The sequence below is a fragment of the Nannobrachium achirus genome (genome assembly GCF_963921795.1).
Source record: "Nannobrachium achirus genome assembly, chromosome: 6".
Lineage (NCBI taxonomy): Eukaryota > Metazoa > Chordata > Actinopteri > Myctophiformes > Myctophidae > Nannobrachium > Nannobrachium achirus.
Genome location: NC_137815.1, coordinates 9,263,674 through 9,284,236, shown reverse-complemented (window position 1 = coordinate 9,284,236; position 20,563 = coordinate 9,263,674). Strand labels below are relative to the sequence as shown.

Here is a 20,563-nt window from a genome sequence, read left to right as displayed (position 1 = left end):
TTCCACCTGCTCTATTCAACGTCAATGATGATAGGAATCATCACAGTGTTGAGTTCACACTGGAGCAGTGTGTGTGTGTGTGTGTGTGTGTGTGTGTGTGTGTGTGTGTGTGTGTGTGTGTGTGTGTGTGTGTGTGTGTGTGTGTGTGTGAGTGAGTGTACACACACACGCGTGGTCAACATGAATGTGTGCACTTGTGTGTGCGCTTTTATACGGTACGTGCATGTTATTCACTATGAGCGTGTGCGCTGGGTGGTAAAAATATCCCTCTCACTCCAGTCAAGCAGAAGCAATAGTCACACAAACACACACACACACACACACACACACACACACACACACACACACACACACACACGCACGCACACACACATCACTATTGTCCACCAACATGTGCAATTTTACGGCAGCTAGTTAAGTACAAAACAGAAGGCCAAGAGGCCATCACAGACTGATGCACACTTCACATGGAGACGCGGCTCCGACATTAAACTCCTAACACGTGTTGCTACCCTCTCCCGTACAAGCTGAGAGAGTGGAACAGAGCGGAACGCGTGAACAAGAAGAAAGGGCGTATTGGTACTAGGTACACATGTCAGTGAACAGAACCGAATAAAGAGTGGTAAAAGCATAGAGCAGGGGTCTTCAACAGGGGGCCCGGAACCCCTAGGGGGTCCTCAGAGTTACTACAGGGGGTCCTCCAAATCTTTGTGTGAGATTTAACCCTAACCCTAACCCTCATTTTTTAGATTAACCACTTGAACCCCAACATCAATATTCTGAGAACTTTAGCCAAAAATAGCAGATCTACAAGCTCACAACTTGTGAGCTTGTAGATCGGCTATTTTTCGGCAAAGAGGTTTGGTGTAGAGGGGAAAAAGAGTAACCTGACTTTCGCCAGACGGTGGCAGCATTGCTTATGCATTGCTTTACCATCTGGGCTCGCTCCAGCACAGTTGATAACACTCGTAAAGTCCCGGGCCGGACCAATCAGCGGCAGCTATGGGCGGGCTCTGAGCGGCTCTGAGCCAATAGAGTCTGATTGCAGACCACGTGGAAACCCAGGAGGCGGATTCTGGGTGCAACGTCATGCAGACAGGCCAATATGAGTGGTTGGAGTTGGCACGGCCATATCCAATCACCTGCTTTAGAATTTGAAAAAATGGCCCGCCCCTTACATTGCTTGTGCTGGACCGAGCCCAGATGGTAAAGCAGAGCGTTATGCAGGCATACGCAATGCTGCAAACCATCTGGCGAAAGTCAGGTTAGAAAAAGAGCAGGTTAAGTACAGAGTGAAAGGTCAAGTTTTATAAGTATTGACGGTTCAAGTGGTTAAATATCTGAAAACACAAATTGACATGAATCCAAAATACACTGATGATTGTGCCGTCAAACAATGAAACTATATGGAATCTATGAACAGGTTGTGGGGGTCCCTGCTTCATCTCTCTCTCAACTAAGGGGTCCTTGGCCTGAAAACGTTGAAGACCCCTGCCATAGAGAAAAATAAATGAATGGAAGGAGAGAAGCCGCCGCAGCCATACTGACCTAAACCTGCTGTCACCAGGCCTAAGCTGCATGGGGTCTGATCAGCCCCAATCTGAGTTCCCAGAGGTTCTTTTTCTCGCCACTAGGGGGGCGAGAAGAACCTCTGGGCCAAAACTATGATATTCCTGGGCAGGAAGTTGTCCCAGGCTCAGAATCTGAGCTGGGACAATACAGGAAGTAGAGCCCTGTGCAAACCTTCAAAACATTCAGAACAGAAACCAACCAAAAACACTACAACAATATGCAGCCCATGTTTCAAGGTGAATCCTACCAGACTAGATCAGCCCTGGTTGGGTCACCTGGATGAGGGCGTATATGATGTTGAAAGACCCGAAACGCCCTAAGATTTCAGGAACATCACCGAGGATGTGTCCAGATGCATCAGTCGATGTACACATGCAGTATACGCACACACCAATTTCTGCCAGTCTTTCTGCCAGGTGGTGCCATGATTTTTTCCCCCTCTAAAACATGATTATCAGGTATTATGATTATACTAGGAGGAAGATTTTTTCCAAAAAAGTATACAGAAAGAGTTAAAATTGGGTTTTTACGTGGCCACACCCCCAGTTCATTAAGTATGCATGAATGTCATGGTGGGTGGTGACCCAGCTAAGTTAGCCACACCCCACAGTGTTGGGTGAATGGTAATTGGGGAGGAGTTGATTCTGTGATGTAATTGTATCTGTGTTTTTTTAACTGACACTTTTGACCACAAGGTGGCAGCCTCCAAGAGAAAACAAACAAATACCAAGAGAATACATAATTGCTCATAAAAACCACACCAGGGGGTCTAATGAAGTACTTTCAGCCTCCTAGACACATGAAAAACAGAAAAAGTACAAAACTATGGCACCACCTCTTTAACTCTGAGAGAGCTGAGGGAACATAGGGTTATAGGGAATTTAAGTATGCTCCTTTCAAAATGTAGCCAAATGAACCATATTTTGCACACACCTGCTGTCATGTGGACCTACCAATGTATGTACTGTATCTGGTCTTATACTATGTGTACTGTAGTGGGTATCTATTCTAGATCCTTTTCATGTTCACTTTGACGCGCTTATTTAATGTTTGATTTCTTCTCCCCGCCCCGCCCGCTTTTGAAACCAGTGACGTGCCATTAAAGTTGATTCTGATATTTTCTCAACAAGCAGGCAGAACATGTCCACTTTATTTTGTCACAGTCTCTCTCTCTCTCTCTCTCTCTCTCTCTCTCTCTCTCTCTCTCTCTCTCTCTCTCTCTCTCTCTCGTCCTCGATGCTCGTCTTCTCCCAGTGGGGTTTCCATGGCTACTTGAAGTCAGGTGACCTCGCAGGCTGCAGCCCGGCCCCTAGCTGTGTGTGCCCTGCGGTGACTGTCACCACACTTACTGTTAGCTAGGCTGTGTGTGTGTGTGTGTGTGTGTATGTGTGCGTGCGTGCGTGCGTGCGTGCGTGCGTGCGTGCGTGCGTGCGTGTGTGTGTCACCACACTTACTACTAGCTAGGCTGCAAGGGGCCACCCAGCAGGAATGTAATATTACTCCCCCCCCCCCCCCCCACCCCTCTCTGTCTTTCTGTTTGTGTGTGTGTGCGTTTGTTTGAAAAACTACTGCTACATCTGTACTATTTTAAATGTGCTATTTGCCCTCAAAGATTGTATACACTCCCTAGGTGGGGTTGGCGATAGGCCCTTTCTGTGTGGAGTTTGCATGTTCTCCCCGTGTCTCCTAGGGTTGATACCCTCACAAAAGCATGCACGTAATCCTGGTCTCAATAATGCCTCCCCCTGGCCAGCCGGGGCACCTGATGGAGGGGGAAAGGAACTGGTTGGAATAACGTGTTCCTTTCACGCGCTACATCCAAACCAGAGAAATCTCCACTGTCAGGTGAAAAGAAGCAGCTTGGACTCCTCATGCATAGAGGGAAGCATGAGGTCAGTCCGTTGTCTCCCCAGGCGCGGCAGAGGGAGAGCAGAGCCCAGGATTACATAGGCAATAAACCCTTTTGCAAATCCCTCCCCATTCTGCCCTGTTACTATGATGGGACATTAACCCTGGGCAGATTGTTTTTATAGTGGAAGTGGATGGGATTTTTTTTTCCCTTCATAGCCTCATTACAGCTATATAAAGTACCAAAGGAAAAACACCTAGGTGATATTAATAAAAAGGGAAGACAAAGGTACAGTAGTTACATTGCAAAACAGGGGATTTACCCGAAAATATATGTTTTAATTTGTTTAATCCCAGTGGGACAGAATCCTCTTTGCAGATTCTTTTATAGTGGTAGTGGATGGGATTTTTTTTCCCTTCATAGCCTCATTACAGCTATATAAAGTACCACAAAAAACACATCTACGTGATATTAATAAAAAGGGAAGAAAAAGGTACAGTAATTACATAGCAAAACAGTAGTTTTCCCCCGAAAAATAAATGTTTTAATTAGTTTAATCCTCTGGATCAGAGATAGAAAGAGAAGCGCATTGCATCTTGGGTACTAGGAAGAGGACAGAGAGAATGTTTCTCCTCACATAATAGGCTGGCTTTTCGTAATTCTGCCCATTTAAATTATATGTACCCAATCGTGACTCTTAGACCATTGATAAGGTACATGTGAACTAGTTTGTTGAAGCTTATTCGTTATGATGAGCGAGATCGCTTGACGCTTGCCGTCGCTATCACCGTACCGGCCGATCTCCGTGTCGCGCACTGCGGACAGTTGTTGAAAGCCACATTCAATATTCTCCACTGCACAAACTCCACCCCCGATAGCAAAAAGTGAATGTTTTTTTCTGGTTGGCCAGTCAGGGAGTCTCAGGGACCAATCAGAAGGCTGACAAACGGTCTATTGGCACTGGGTGAAAAAATGGGTTACAAAATTGTGTGATAAAAAAAAGTAAAAAAAAATCTGAATGGGTTCCCATATTGGGGTAAAGGCTCATTTCCACCGGCAGCGATAACGATGACGATAACGATTTAAAAAAGTGGGTTTTCAATTGAAGTGGATCGGCAGCATCCACTCAACACCGATAAAGACAACGATAGCCGACAACTACATCGTTAGGATCAACAACGATGTGGTTAAGAATAGATCACAGTGATATGGAACTGGGTCTCTGACAAACAGCTCGCGATGCGCTCTGAGCGAGCGGCTGTTGTTAATTGACGCCTCTTCACATTGATGTCCGATAACTTTATCGGACATAAATGTGAAGGCATAATTATCGCTGTGATATTTTATGGCTATCGTCATCGTTATCGCTGCCGGTGGGAATGGGCCTTAAGGGTTATACCTGTATACAGCTAGCTTAGTTGTGTGCCGTGGTCATACACCAAAAAATAGCAGATCTATAAGCTCAGAACGTCGCAGCAGTATAGCCCCAGTATCCACCTGTTTCCGCGAGAACTTTCTGTAGCATTATCTGCGGGACACTCCGGTTAACAGCAGACATACAAGCTCACGTCGCGTCGCAGATGCAACCGTTGTGAGCTTGTAGATCACTCTCGGCTGCGGCGCCGGGAAGCTGCCTGCACATTCTGCGCAATGTATGATAGGATGTTGGAAAGTTGTGGATAGCCCCAGTATAGTCAAAATATAGATCCTGAAACAATTAGGGAGTAGCCGTCTTCTGTCCCCATGTTTGGGTGTTTGTGTTTGTAGCCGGGGAGCCACAGGCCCAAAAGCTCAAAGGATAGGGTTTTACCTGTGACGTCATGACATACTTTTTATTTCTGTTTTTTCTATTCATTTGGTCATTAAGGTACACAGAATGAGAGGCCTGCTCTGCCGGAAACTCTGCGAAAAAGAGTTATGGCCATTTGTATATTCACTCCCTCGACTTCAAACTAGGGGTTCTTGATGATTCTGAATCCATTGCAAGCATTTGTTTTGCATGAAAAACATTCCTTGGGCTAGAAAACGGACCAAAATAACGGTGAAAAGTGATGACTCATCACTTTTCACAGGTTTGAGGCTGAAATCTAGCCCAAGGAATGTTTTTCATGCAAAACAAATGTTTGCAATGGATTCAGAATCATGAAGAACCCTTAGTTTGACCCCTCACATGTTACTTCTTTTGGTGTGTTTTTTTCCAGTATAGTGAAGTCAATGGGAAACTTTTTTTCGCAGTGTTTCCGGCAGAGCAGGCCTCTCATTCTGTGTACCTTATTGACCAAATTAATAGGAAAAACTAAAATTTGGAGTATGTCATGACATCACAGGTCTTCTCTCATTTTGGCACAGTGGCTCCCCGGCTATTGGGTGCATAGAGAGAGTGAGAGAGAGAGAGAGAGAGAGAGAGAGAGAGAGAGAGAGAGAGAGAGAGAGAGAGAGAGAGAGAGATGGCCTCATTGACCACTCATGTCTGCCACAGACAGGCCAACCTTTCCCTGCACAGACAGACCGCATAGCGTTGCTCACCGAGCCGAGAGGGATACGGCAACTCAACTCTGACCTGACACATCAGGAAACATCCCATCAGACCCAGGAGCTACAGTCGCCTACCACCAACCCAAGCACACTTATTAAGGGAACACATCTGTAAATATACCATATCAGAGCCGACAGAAATGATACAGAAGGAACAGACGCCAAGGCAGAAGCGCTTGACGCATGTGAGTCAGGCTGTCTGGCAGAACAACTGGAACCGGAGGTTCAAGGCATTGCATTGCAGTCAATGAGAGCCGGCTGGAGCACCTTATTTATATGAATCAATGCACGCACGGCCACACGCACACACACTCACACAAAAAGGAGAGCGTACAAGGACACCAATATTATCAGTGTCTGTCTGTGTGTGTGTGTATTACTATACTTCCAAAGGAGTGGTTCTCAACCTGTGGGGGTCCCGATTATTTTGGGGGTCCCCAGATGATTAACTTAATGTGCAACATTGTTTTCTCTCTCAACAGTAAACAAACCAACCTAAAGTTGAAGTGTACAGAGGGTATCTGCACATTTCTAACATGATAATTTAAGGACTTTTTAATAGCTCTAAAATGAAAGATTAAACATTGGCCAAATTGTCAAATATTAGAGGCAGAATTTGTGAAAATAGACAATCTGCTATTTTCACAATAGAACAGTGTTATACAAAATGTAATGCCTCAACTCTTAGTGCTCCTGTCGTGGCCTGAAAAGGTTGAGAACCACTGCCCTAAAGTGTAGAATGTAAAAAAAAAAAAAAAAATGAGAACCCATTTTCCTGACCCTCACCAGAGAAGAGGCTGTGTTATGGTTACGTTAGGTTAAAGGGAGTTAGGCTTGCAGTTAGTGAAAGATGCAGGTTGGAATCAGGATTAGGCATTTAAAGAGGTGGTGCCATAGTTTTGTACTTTTTCTGTTTTTCATGTGTCTAGGAGGTTGAAAGTACTTCATTAGACCCCCTTATGTGTTTTTTTTTAGAAATGAGGTATTCTCTTAGTATTTGTTTGTTTTCTCTTGGAGGCTGCCACCTTGTGGTGAAAGGTGTCAGTTAAAAAACACAGATACTAAGTATGTCACAGTATCAACTCCTCCCTATTTACCATTCACCCAACACTGTGGGGTGTGGCTATATCAGCTGGGTCACGCACGCACGCTATAAGCTTCCTCTGAGTCAGATCGGCAATTTTATTTGAATGACTGTTAAAGCACTTGTGTTAGATTGCTTCCATATCTCTAGATTTTAATTGCTTGTCATTGTAACTTGGAAATACAATCTGCGTGTGTAGCCTATGTTATATTTTCACAGGGATTATTTATTAGTGTGTTAGTGGATACACGAGTCAGATAGTTAGACAATGCTGCTCCGCATGTCTACAATGGAATAAGAGGTGTAAGATGAATCCTACACCACCTCAGAACCTGACGTGAGATTTGATCCTACCCTACGCCAACGTCAAAGTCACGTTGAAATGATAAATGTCGAGACTTGCCAAAATTTCGGTGTACAACCAAATTTTGGTCTGCACCACGTTGATAAATGAGGGCCTGGGTGTGGGCGGATGGTTAGAATCAGGACTCGCCATGGGAGTCATATTTTGTGACTCACGGGGAGGCCATTGATATGATGGAGTTCACTGTGTAAACTGTGTGCTAATGTGTCAGCTCGCAAGATGAATATACATCAGTTGCGTAATAGCCTTGCTGTCGGGCCAGAAACCTCAGATCTCCATGTCACTTTTTTTTCGTGAGTTAATGCCCTACTTCATATATGGGCAACTGGCGGCCCGGGGGCCACATGCGGCCCCCACCTTCACTTCATGCGGCCCGCAGGTTAATACCGGAATACTGTTATATTATTGATTTCAGCTGTTACAATTCCAAACATGAACTGCTTTAATTCCGTCAGTCTATATTAGTAGCTTAATGACTAGTATAGTAGTATTACAATGTTTTTTTTTCTTTTCTTTTTTTATGTCCAATGTATTTGTATTTAGGTTCATAACGTTAACATGAGTATATAACTAAATGCATTTGAAATTATTTCAGAATGTTATTCCAATTCAAAAATAACAAAAAATAATTCAGGATTCCAATTCAAAAGAAGCAAAAATAGCCGATCTACAAGCTCAAAACGCATCGCAGCGCGATGCGTTTTGAGCTTGTAGATCTGCTATTTTTGCTTCTTTTGTATGAGATACTAGAATGACAAAGTAGGACGTAGCGATATGCAATGTGGCCCTCTGGAGTGAAGGTGGAATATAGTGGCCCTCGCCATCATCAAAGTTGCCCACCCCTGCCCTACTTCATCTTACAAGAGTGCAGCAAAAGGTAGTGAAAATAGCAGATCTACAAAACCCGCCGTGAGCTTGTGCGTCGTCTAATTCAGGGGTCTTCAACGGGGGGACCAGGACCCCTAGGGGGTCCTCAGAGTTACTACAGGGGGTCCTCCAAATCTTTGTGTGACAGAAACATTTTTTCTTCTTTTTTTTATACTAACCACTTGAACCCTAGTGTCCTTTTATAGTCTGAGAACTTTAGCCAAAAATAGCCGATCTACAAGCGCTGCGAGGCATTGTGAGCTTGTAGATCGTCTATTTTTGGCAAAGAGCTATGGTGTAGAGGGGGAAAAGAGCAGACTAAGTACACAGTGAAAGGCCAAGTTTATTAAGTATTGACAAGTTCAAGTGGTTAAATATCTGAAAACACAAATTGACATGAATCCAAAATACACTGATGATCGATCATGCTGTCAAACAATGAAACAATATGGAATCTATGAAAAGGTTGCGGGGGTCCCTGCTTCATCTGTCTCTTAGCTAAGGGGTCCTTGGCCTGAAAACGTTGAAGACCCCTGGTCTAACTCAAACAAGGAACAAGGAACGGTTTTGGACATACAAGGTTTCCACGCGGGCAATGATATGCCCAATAAACGCTCCAATTACACTTTCACTCTCTCTCTCTTTTTCTCTCAATCTCTCTCTCTCTCTCTCTCTCTCTCTCTCTCTCTTGACACTCACATACGCACGCAAGCACACGCACGCGCACACACACGCATGCAAAAGCAAAGAAACGCACGCACAATGACGAGTTGGGCCACATCTCAAAGGACAGCTTCTGCATGACTTGCTGGATGGAGGAGAGAAGGGGACCTTAAAGCCGTTTGAAGCGTAATATGTCATCTACCAAGCGTGCGCGCACGCACACACACACGCACGCACACACGCACACGCACACGCACACACGCACACACGCACACACACACACACACACACGCACACGCACACACGCACACACACACACACACACACACTCACAATACACTCACACACATCCTCACCCATGCACACACACACACAACGTGAGCTGAAAAAAAAAACATTCTCTTTGCAATCCTCCAAACAAAATCTCTGAAAATGGATTTTTATCACAGCCCCTGTGTAGTCAAAGATTTAAAAAGAACACCAATGGCACCGTTATACACTGGTCATGGTTGCGGTCAGCGCAGCCTGCGATGGCGATGCATTCAAGACTTGGTTAGCAAAGTAAACGTTAATGGCCATCCAAACAACACATGCCTGTGGCCGCCCGGGGGCCGTGGAAACGGATCTCACTGACGACCATATGTCTCCTCCCATGGTGGCTTCATCTGAGGAGGAAAGCTAGACAGTCTAGTAGTCTGTGCCCAGTGTTCGTCAACTAAATTGACTAAAACTATGATGAATAATGTTCGTCCCCCTAGGCCCGGGGGTCCTCAGAGTTACTACAGGGGGTCCTCCAAATCTTTGAGTGATAGAATGTTTTTTTTCTCCTTTTTTATACCAGTAAGACTCCCTAATCGGGAGATAAGCGACCGTCAGGTCACAGTATACACAAAGAGGCCTGTAAGTGGCATTGGTTCCACCCACAAGTTTGTACGACAAACGGTTGATGAGTAAAGCCATATAAAGTTTCGGACAATCAGAGGAGGGGGTGGGTCAAAGTTAAACCAATTAAGGTGAAGGACTGTTAATGAAGTTAATTGACACCACCCACAAGTGTGTACGACAAACAGTTAATGAGTAAAGCCAAATAAAGTGTGGGCCAATCAGAGGGGGGGCGGGGCTAAGTTAAACCAATTAAGGTGAAGGACTCTTAATCAAGTCAATTGACACCACCCACAAGTTTGTACGACAAACGGTTGATGAGTAAAGCCAAATAAAGTTTGGGCCAATCATAGGAGGGGGCGGGGCAAAGTTAAACCAATTAAGGTTAAGGACTCTTAATCAAGTCAATTGACACCACCCACAAGTTTGTACGACAAACGGTTGATGAGTAAAGCCAAATAAAGTTCTGGCCAATGCGGGGAGGGGTGGGGGCAAAGTTAAACCAATGAAGGTGAAGGACTGTTGGAGCACTAGGAGTCGGTGGTCCCCGGGAATTCCCCGTGAGCAGCCCAGTTGGGGTGTTGATTTGGTCATTTTTGCACTATTTGGCGGCGGTGGCAGGGGGTCCCTGGGGGTCCGTGGAGGTCCGAGGGTCCTGAAGGTTGTGGTTTGGCAGGCAAGGAGTGTGTGTGGAAAATCTCACATGGATAGGGGCAACGATGGCGGGGATATGAGTAGGGCAGAATTGTGACCTGACGTGACGTGACGTGACGTGACGTGACAGACAGACTGACGGACTGACGGACTGACAGAAAGCCGGTGGAGGTTAGTAAATGCGACCTGACGGTCGCAATTAACCACTTGAACCCTAGTGTCCATATTCTGAGAACTTTAACCAAAAATAGTAAATCTCACAAAGCTCACAAGCTTGTAGATCGGCTATTTTCGGCAAAGAGCTTTGGTGTAGAGGGGAAAAAGAGCAGACTAAGTACAGAGCGAAAGGTCAAGTTAATTAACTCATACAGTGCCATCCGGCCACAAGGGGTGCTAGAGTGCCAGAAATTTCTCCATTGACCTTCTTTATAGCTTTCGTCGACCCTCTCCCAACTGGCCTGTGTTTTCACTCCGGTCAATCCTATGGGTGTCCAGAGGAGGAAGCTAGCTGACACGTAGCCAAAATGCTAACCCATTTAGAAGCCCGATCTAAAGCTATTTCAGTCGCAAAAAACTTTCTCATTGGGTCTGGGGACACAATCCGGAGAAAATCCTGTCTAAAGATGTGATTTATTATTGGAGTGGGCGGCGCGATTTGGCCGTTAGCGCGAATACGGCCCGTGGATGGCCGAGTCTAAGTCCCGGCCAAGGATGGACGTCTAGACCGGGGCTTCGTTGAGGCCTCCGATAAAATAATTCATTTTATTAAATATCCCGGACATGTTCGGGATAGGCACCCTGGAATACGTCGCGCCGCCTACAATGAACATTTGGTGAACATTGGGGGGGGGTCTAAACTTTATTTTAAACCATTTTCAATGGAATAAATCGTCGGAGCATCTAGCGTCTCTCGTTGGTGAGCGCTGGGCGAGCCGGGACCACCCACGTTGCTCCAAGCAGCTCGGGGTAAGTAAAATAGCAAATAAAAAATTGTTTTTGATCCCGAATATCCCGAACTAGTTCGGGATAGGCACTAAAAGGGTTAAGTATTAACGGTTCAAGTGGTTAAATAACTGAAAACGCAAAGTGACATGAATCCAAAATACACTGACGATTCACGATTGTGCTGTCAAACAATTAAACTACGCTATATGGAATCTATGAACAGGTTGTGGGGGTCCCTGCTTCATCTATTTCTCAACTAAGGGGTCCTTGGCCTGAAAACGTTGAAGACCGCTGCCGTAGGGATATGTGCTTTGTATCACCCTCCCCTGAACCCGGGCCAATTGAGTTCTTATAGGCGCTCGACAAAACCGGGTGCACCACAAGTGGATTCAAACCCACAACCTCTGCAGTGGTGGGCAGGGACTTTACCACTTCGCCACCGGAAGTCTCACCACCATTGTCTTCTATGAACAAGAAAGACAAACAAACAAACAAACAAGGTTTACTTTAGCTGACATAAAGCTGACCTAGAACAATAGTGTTGCCTAAAGCAACCACACTAACTATTACACAATTAATTGTGGTGGGGACCTCCTGGCTGGAACCTGCCCCGGGACCCCTGGGGGTCCCCGGACCCCACTTTGAGAAGCACTGCACTAATGTGTGCAGTCAACATCTTTTTTCTCTCTCTCTCCTATATAATCTTTTACACATTAGCCCAGCTATTATTGTAATAAGATGGTGATATCACTGCTGGGTACAAACCTGTCCTCTTGAATACATTAGAATATGTTAGGTCATGATTTGAATTGTTTGCATCCATAACCATAGCAGCCTGAGGGGAACCTTGGCTTCAGTCTCCTCCTCTTGAGATGGGAGCTAAGAGGAGCTACGGCAAAGGTTATATTCCGTTTCTCTCTTAAAGGACAACTCTAGACTAAATCACTCCTAGGCCCATTTTCCTATTGATCCAAAATTACTGTCCATGGGGTCGATTAGGCACAAATGCTCCTGTTTTCCTGTTTCCCCAGCAGAACCCACCAGCTGTCATAGCATAAAGTGGAGCCTATAAGCCTATCGCTTTTACACTATCTGTTGTGGTCCAAAGTGATTTTCTTTTTCATGAACGTGTTACTAGTTGTCATTAGAAACACATCCATGCCTTGGTTGTCCAACACAAGCCACCACAATCTCATAAATAATGTTTTGGGGTGAGCATTTGGCACAACTGCCAATCAAAGTGACTGTACTGGCCAATCACAGGGCTTCTTTTCCGGCACTTGGCAAAACACATACAAGCCTAACATCTGTTTAGCAGAGTGGGAAGGCTTGTGTGGGACAACGATGGCATGGATGTGTTTGTGATGACAACTACTAACACATTCATGAAAAATAAAAACTCTTTTGACCATAACAAATAGTGTAAAAGCGATAGGCTTATAGGCTCCACTCTAAGCTACGAGACCTGCTGGGTTCTGCTGGGGAAACTGGACAACAGGGGCATTTGTGCCTAATAGACCCCATGGACAGTAATTTTGGATCAATATAAGTAGGAAAATAAGCCTAGAAGTGATTTAGGGAGGAGTTGTCCTTTAACAAGAGCTATAGTGACCAAATAATAATGGTGAACACAGATTATTCTTTCCACATTTCCTGAGAAGTAACGGTTTCAGACATCGGCGATTTTTATAGCAGAGGTTGCGTTTTCCGGAGGCTTGGTGTGAGTGTCAGACTGCACGCATGCCTGAGCACACAGGCAAGCTTGTTCTTGGTGCGTGTTAGAGAGAGATTATTTAAATCTGTGGTTATCAAAATAGTGTCCAGGGACCCCAGCTAAATGAGTTAATATAGCCTCCAAATCACTCCACTTTAAAGAGGCGGTGCCATAGTTTTGTACTTTTTCTGTTTTTCATGTGTCTAGGAGGTTGAAAGTACTTCATTAGCCCCCCTGGTTTTTTTGAGAAATGATGTATTCTCTTAGTATTTGTTTGTTTTCTCTTGGAAGCTGTCACCTTGTGGTCAAAAGTGTCAGTTAAAAAACACAGATACTATGTGTCACAGTATCAACTCCTCCCCAATTACCATTCACCCAACACTGTGGGGTGTGGCTATATCAGCTGGGTCACCACCCACCATGACATCCATGCATACTTAATGAACTGGGGGTGTGGCCACATAAGATTTTTTTTTTAACTCTTTCTGTTTACTTTTTTGGAAAAAATCTTCCTCCTAGTATAATCATAATACCTGATAATCATGTTTTAGAGGGGGGGGGGAGGGGGGGGGGGGGGGGGGAATCATGGCACCACCTCTTTAAACCTATTACCAAGCTTGGGGGTGGGGGACCTTTCACTTCCTCTCCCAGATCTTTTTTTTTTTTATCTTCGCAAACCTTTATTCTGTGACAAACTCTCTCATCTTACCATTTAGGCCACTGCTGCCCCTGGTAATATTATAGAAGATGGTATATGGTTGAGCCGTGAGTCCCTCAGGGCTCTATACTAGTGTAATTTCTGTTTTGTAATTGTGGGGAAAGCTTTTGCAAGTTTTGCAGTGAACAGCTCAACAACAGGTCGCGAGGCGGTGTGAGCTGTTAACTGCGAAAGCTTTAGATAGATAGATAGATACCTTTATTATCCCAAGGGGGAAAATGTGTTGCCCAGAGGCAGCACAGCAGTATAAAGTTATTTACAAAGTTACAGAGAAGTATGAAAAAGATAAAAAGAAAAAACAAGAACAGAGTACAGAGTACAGTAAGTACAGTAAGAGCAAGGTACAACAGGAAAGGGAACGAATAATATACGTACATAAAGTGTCTTAAAGCACGACTATCAATATAATACAGTGCCCAAATCAAAGTGACCATAACAGTCAATGCTAGTTAGTGCAACAAGTATCTCTACATCATGTCAAACACAAGCAGAAATACTAAAAAAAAACTACTAACACAACCTAATAGTGCAGTGTCCAAAGGTCAGAGCGATAAAAACAACTAGCAAAAGAAAAAGAAAAATAATACGGACAATGGGGTTTAAGTGGTTAAACCGAGCCTAAAATAAAGTGTCAACCTCGAAGCTGCAGCGCCCTCTATCGTTGCAGATATAGAAAACTCTTGCTTGGGGGGAAAACCTATAATAACAAAATTTCTGAAAGTAAACTTTACATACTGTACAGTAAGTAGTCTAATTGTGACCGCCAGATCGCAGTTACTATCAAAACCTCCAGCAGTTGTCCGTCAGTTCCTCCGTCTGTCCGTCACGTCACGTCACACTTTTGGCCCTACCCTTATCTCCGGCACCGTTGCCCCTATCCATGCCAAACTTTGCACACACACTCCTCGGCTGGCAAATCACAACCTCTCAGCCCCTCATTTCTCACATGCCCCTGTTCTAGCGCCACCATGAGGCTGCTTTTTGTGACAACATTAATGGACACTTCTCCTACAGATCTTGCCTAAAAATCACACAAAGTGGTACACACTATTTAGCAACTCATGTCAGCAACATGCATCTGTACCATTTCCCATATTCCCTCCTGATAGGCAACGTTTGCCTTCTAAAGTTTGCTGGTTTGCTCCCTTCCGCAAATCATGAACACCACATGCCTTTTTGTTGCAATTAGCCACGCAGATTCCCTCAACACATAGGCATACATGCCACTTAATATCTTCACATCTACCTGCACATGGGCCTCTTCTAGCGCCACCATGTGGACGATTCTTGCCACTGCCCATGTATACATGCGACCTGGCGGTCGCTTATCTCCCGATTAGGGAGTCTTACTGGTAATAGTCTCATAATAACTTCAGTATTATTACGAATAATAAAATAAATGCTTTTATATTACATTGTTACTCATGAACTGTCAATATAGAGGTAGGCCTGTCTCAGAAGAATACACACAAACACGAACGCACCCACGCACATACACGCACATACACCCACACACAGGACTCTGCAGTGTTATCATCATCATACAGATGTTGCTTTGGGTCATCGTCTGCCTGTTCTTTTGGCTCTGCATGGCCCACACCAGGCACGTGCACACATATACAGTACATCAAAGGGGGCTTGAGCCCCTGCCCTTTTATCCGTCTGTAAAAAAGTGCCCTCTCCAGACCATGAATGCAGTTTTTATTATGGTGAAAGAAATGCAAATGTCCCCCTTTCCAAGCCATACCTGAAGGCAGCATTCAAGAGAATTGCCTTGTCCAAACTCTCCTGAACTTGAACACATCATCTTATGTTGAAAGAATTGCCCTCTCTGTGTAGAAATCCATGCCGTACGCCACATCTCCAGTATTGCCTTTTTTATGCTTAGTTCAGTGTGGTATAAGTACGAAAATAGCCGACCTCCAAGCTCACAGCGCGTCGCAGTGCGACGCGTTGTGAGCTTGGAGGTCTGCTATTTTCAATATTTTCACCAAAAGACCCTTTTAGAAATGTCAGCCCCTGCCTCTCTAACATTCTCTGCGCGTCCCTGGCCCATGCACATATAATGTCTGTGTCTATCTAGTCACACACCAAACAACAGCCAAGAGGTCTGCTCTTATGCCAATGCTTCTTCAGAGTTCTCCATCTCAAGGACCCCCTAAATGAGACTTATATTTGGCCGCGGACAGACACCCATCTCAAAAGAGTTGGTGCCAAGAGCTGTGTAAATAATAATAATAATAATCTTAAAAAAAAAGATATGCAAGCTCAGTGCGTCACAAAAACACTTAAATGAGCTTGTAGATTGGATATTTTTGAATATCCAGAGTATACAATATAGGTGAAAATGGTGAAAATGGTTAAAAATGGACCCCTCCACGGTCCCTATAGGCCCCACTATGAGAACCACTGCCTTCTATACCATCCCAAATGTGACACACACAAGTCTGATGAGCAGTGGTTTTCATTGCTCAATTTCATTCACTCGAGAAAATCTTCACACACCTGTCCTGATACCTACCTCTGTCCACAAACGCGCGCGCACGCAAGCGCGCGCGCATACACACACACACACACACACACGCACGCACGCACACACACACACACACACACACACACACACACACACACACAAATAAACACAAATGTGTACGGTGTGTAGCCTATGCTCTCCTTCTGGCTACAGTCATTTCTCTAAAGTCCAAACTCATATGCTAATGAAGCTGAATGTTATGGTTTTTCTTTTTCAGCCAATTGGTTCTGTGTGGCACATTGGGTCTGAAGTCTGTAAACACAACCATGGACAACTGGATCATCTGCGCGTCGGGTAGGCTATAATAAACCACTTGACTTGAGCCCCGTCCCCAACATTCGTCAGATACCGGGGGAGAAATTAGCCCCAAAAAACAGCCAATCTACAACCAATCTACATCAGACACTATGGGCAGCCTGCCCTGCAATCCGGGTGAGACACAGCTGACACATGTAATTCATCATCTGCAAATGTAGCCTAGAACGTCTTCATCAATAAAGTTATTTCGTGCAAAAGCAAAACTTCCGACTTACCCATTCCAAGACACGGATAAATCCCAGGGGTAATTTCAGCACTTGGAATGTCCCCGAAGATGCAAGCTGCACAAGGACAATTTACACAAAGATTCAAATCATTTATAGCCTACTGGTCTAGCTGTCGGCTATAGCCTACTGTATGTCCAATTAACAGATGAATTATTAAGTGCACATTTCTAAAAGGAGAGGGAGGAAAAAGTTTGAGTGATTTACGAACCTGATTGGCAGTATCCATTTCCAGAAGACTTTCTCACTGGATTTGAGAGCAAAAGTGTAAACAATAATAATGCAAGCCAACCCTCCCCCCGATTGATGCGCGCTCTCTCTCTCTCTCTCTCTCTCTCTCTCTCTCTCTCTCTCTCTCTCTCTCTCTCTAATTAGGCTACTACTCCATACGGAAAGCACCGAGCTATCCTCGGCTCGGCTTGCTGAATAATGTAAAGTGCCGTAGAGACAGCTATGGGATTGGCTTCACGAAGAAGAGCTTTTATGATTGGATGAAGCGCTTTGTAATTTTTTCCCCCTCAATCTTTGTAGCCTACAGCGAGTCGGCGAGTCGTTGTGAGACTCCTGCTGCTTTTCCCTTAGACAAGTGTGTTTCAGGGAGCACTTTTAGACATTTCTTTCATTGCATAGACAAACAAAAAACAGTGGTAGCCTGTGACTATTTGGGAAATCTATAGCTCGGCAATGTATCGTCGACTCGTGCTTATATGTTAAAATGCTGCCGTGCTTTCAAGTCACTTTCCATATGCAGAAGGAACAGTGGCGTCAGTTCAGAAAAAGCTAAGGTATGGCAACATGACTGGTGTCTTGCACGCGCGCCCTCACGCGCATGAAAGACACCAGTCATGTTGCCATACCTTAGCAACAGGCACGATGAAAAGTACATTTTATTATTTCCCCTTGTAGCCAAGGTATGGCAGCTGCCATAGCTTGCCATACCCAATTGACGCCTCTGCAGAAGAAGCCAGTACGCATGCAGCGCTCTGCGCGTAAAATGCACAATTACGCACCAGGCATTAAATCAGCAGGTGCTTAATTCCATAGGTTCGGACTGTTAACAGTGATATAGGTCTATATTTATGGGTCACGAGTCACGGCTCAAGTAAAAAATCCCATTTTCTTTCCTACATTTAAAACACATATTTTAAAGCAAACAAATAATCATATCTAAAAAATGGCCGATTTACAAGCTCACAATGCTGCAACATTGTGGGCTTGTAGTCCTAGATCTGCTATTTTGAATAGTTTGCAGGGGCGGACTGGCCATCTGGCATACCGGGCAAATGCCCGGTGGGCCGCTAGGCTAGGGGGCCGCCACCGGGCAGCCCCCTAGCCTAGCCTTACATTAATCCGCTCCTGTAGAAGTTTCTGCATTGATGACGTTTATGGCTACAGGAGCGTCTTAACGCTTTGACAGACAGGTCGGGAGTATGGTCTGCAAAACTGCTACTGCGGCTCTACACATGCACACATGCGAGACATATCTTCCGTACAAGTTCGTCAAGGTTTTTGCGACTTGTCCGGTAGCCTTGTTTAATTTATTAGTCCGTATTGTTAAATAAAATGAGTTGCAAGTGTACAACTTTTCCTCGTTTGCTACAACGTTAGCTGCAACAGCGCCCGTTGGTGGCTGGAAGCATTATTGTGCATTCTTCCGTATACACTTACGTCATGTCCTTGTATGAGCGAATGGGGGAATGGATGAACGTCACGTGATAAGTGCAGCCATCTTTAACCAAACCAGAGATGCTAGATTTGGAAAAGACACACACTTGGTAAAAACTCATTTTATTTAACAATACGGACTAATACATTAAACAAGGCTACCGGACAAGTCGCAAAAACCTTAACGAACTTGTACGGAAGATATATCTCGCATGTGTGCATGTGTAGAGCCGCAGTAGCAGTTTTGCAGACCATACTCCCGACATGTCTGTCAAAGCGTTAAGACGCTCCTGTAGCCATAAACGTCATCAATGCAGAAACTTCTACAGGAGCGAATTAATGTAAGGCTACCCCTAGCCTAGCGGCCCACTGCAAAAGTTGTTTAGAATGGACATATCAAACTCAATGTCCAACAGATTGCTTTTAGTAGGGGGAAATAAGGGCAAAAAATGACCAAACCATTACGCGTTGGATACAAGCACCAAATTTGGTACACATGTCCCTTGGGTCATCCTAAAACATCCTAGAAGGGGTGCCCAAAAAAATCTTAAACAGGAAGTGAGTTATGGACAAAATTAAAAATGGCCGCCTATAGTGTTGGCTATTGCCTTAAAACCCTATAGAATCTCATAGAGGCATACACTTTGGCACATGTGTCCCTTGGGTCATCCTAAGACATCCTAGAAGGGGTGCCCAAAGAAATCTGAAACAGGAAGTGAGTTACTGACAAAATTGTCCGCCTACAGTATTGGCGATTTACTCAAAATACAACTAAAGAATCTCATAAAAGCATACAATTTGGCATACATGTCCCTTGGGTTATCCTAAGACATCCTAGGTGCCCAAAGTAATCTGAAACAGGAAGTGAGTTATTGACTAAATAAAAAAATGGCCGCATACAGTGTTGACAGATGAAGCAAAGACACCTAAATAATCTCATAAAAGCATGCAATGTGGTACAAATGTCCCTTGGGTGATCTCGACACATCCTACAAGGGTTGCCTAAAAAGGGACTTCATAAAAGCCTATATAAGTTGGTACATATTGAGTAGAAGGGGTTATTTATTTGTATGGTTAATCCTTTTGAAGCGTTCACCCAGAAATCAAACAGTTTTACAGTGCTTGAAATATACACCTGTGTTCTGTATGACAAGACAATTGACATTGAAAATGTCAATGATAAGGAGGGACATGTTAGCTCAAAATTGTCTCTCAATGGAAACCATTCCTCCCATACAGGTTGCACTGCTACAAACATTCAAATCGAGCAGTTTACCAATCTGGCATTTGGTCCAGAAACCTGCAATCTCTACCATCTCCTGAAACATATGGATGCGTTGCTGATTCATGGACACCTATGGACGCTCTTGCTAGCTAGAGGCTGCCCAAGATGTAGGGTTCAACCTTTTTTTAGGCATGGAGGATTGGAGGTGCCATATTTTTGGCTGCTTTGAAGGACAGCATCAGTGTTTACTCTGTGCGGGCAGCAACATGGAGCCAGTGGAGGGAGTGGAGAAGATGATGTACGCAGAAAGTAGACTGGAAAATACACCAGGTTTATGCAGACTGTGCAGTTGTCAACTGTTTAAACAGCCAAATTTCTTCAATATGGTCCCTTCCCAAACAAATAAATAACCCCTTCTGGGATATAATAAGGAACACTTAATGTACAGTACATGCCAAATAATTTCCCTTTATGTTTTCTTTTGTGTCAACTGCTTTAGGTGCATGGTCATGGTCAGACAAAAACTCACTTCCAGTTTAAAACCTATTTGGGCACCCCTTGTAGGATGCGTTAAGACTCAAGGGACATTTGTACCACATTTCATGCCTTTATGACATTCATTAAGGTGTCTTTGCTTCATCTGTCAACACTGTAGGTGGCCATTTTAAATTAGTCAATAACTCACTTCCTGTTTCAGATTATTTTGGAAAACCCTACTAGTATGTGTTAGGATGACACAAGGGACAAAATT

General features: G+C 44.4%; 1 protein-coding gene across 1 annotated transcript in view; it reads right to left on the bottom strand.

The window, feature by feature from the left end:
* Window positions 1-17,151, bottom strand: part of LOC308286808 (synaptoporin-like) — a gene marked incomplete at both ends in the record, with an annotated part of 72,493 nt that extends 55,342 nt beyond the window's left edge. The window contains 2 exons of the mRNA XM_080727932.1: window positions 16,914-16,979; window positions 17,134-17,151. Of these exons, the coding sequence (XP_080584058.1) occupies window positions 16,914-16,979; window positions 17,134-17,151 (84 nt within the window). The remainder of the gene's footprint in view (window positions 1-16,913; window positions 16,980-17,133) is intronic.
* Between the last annotated feature and the right edge of the window lie 3,412 nt (window positions 17,152-20,563).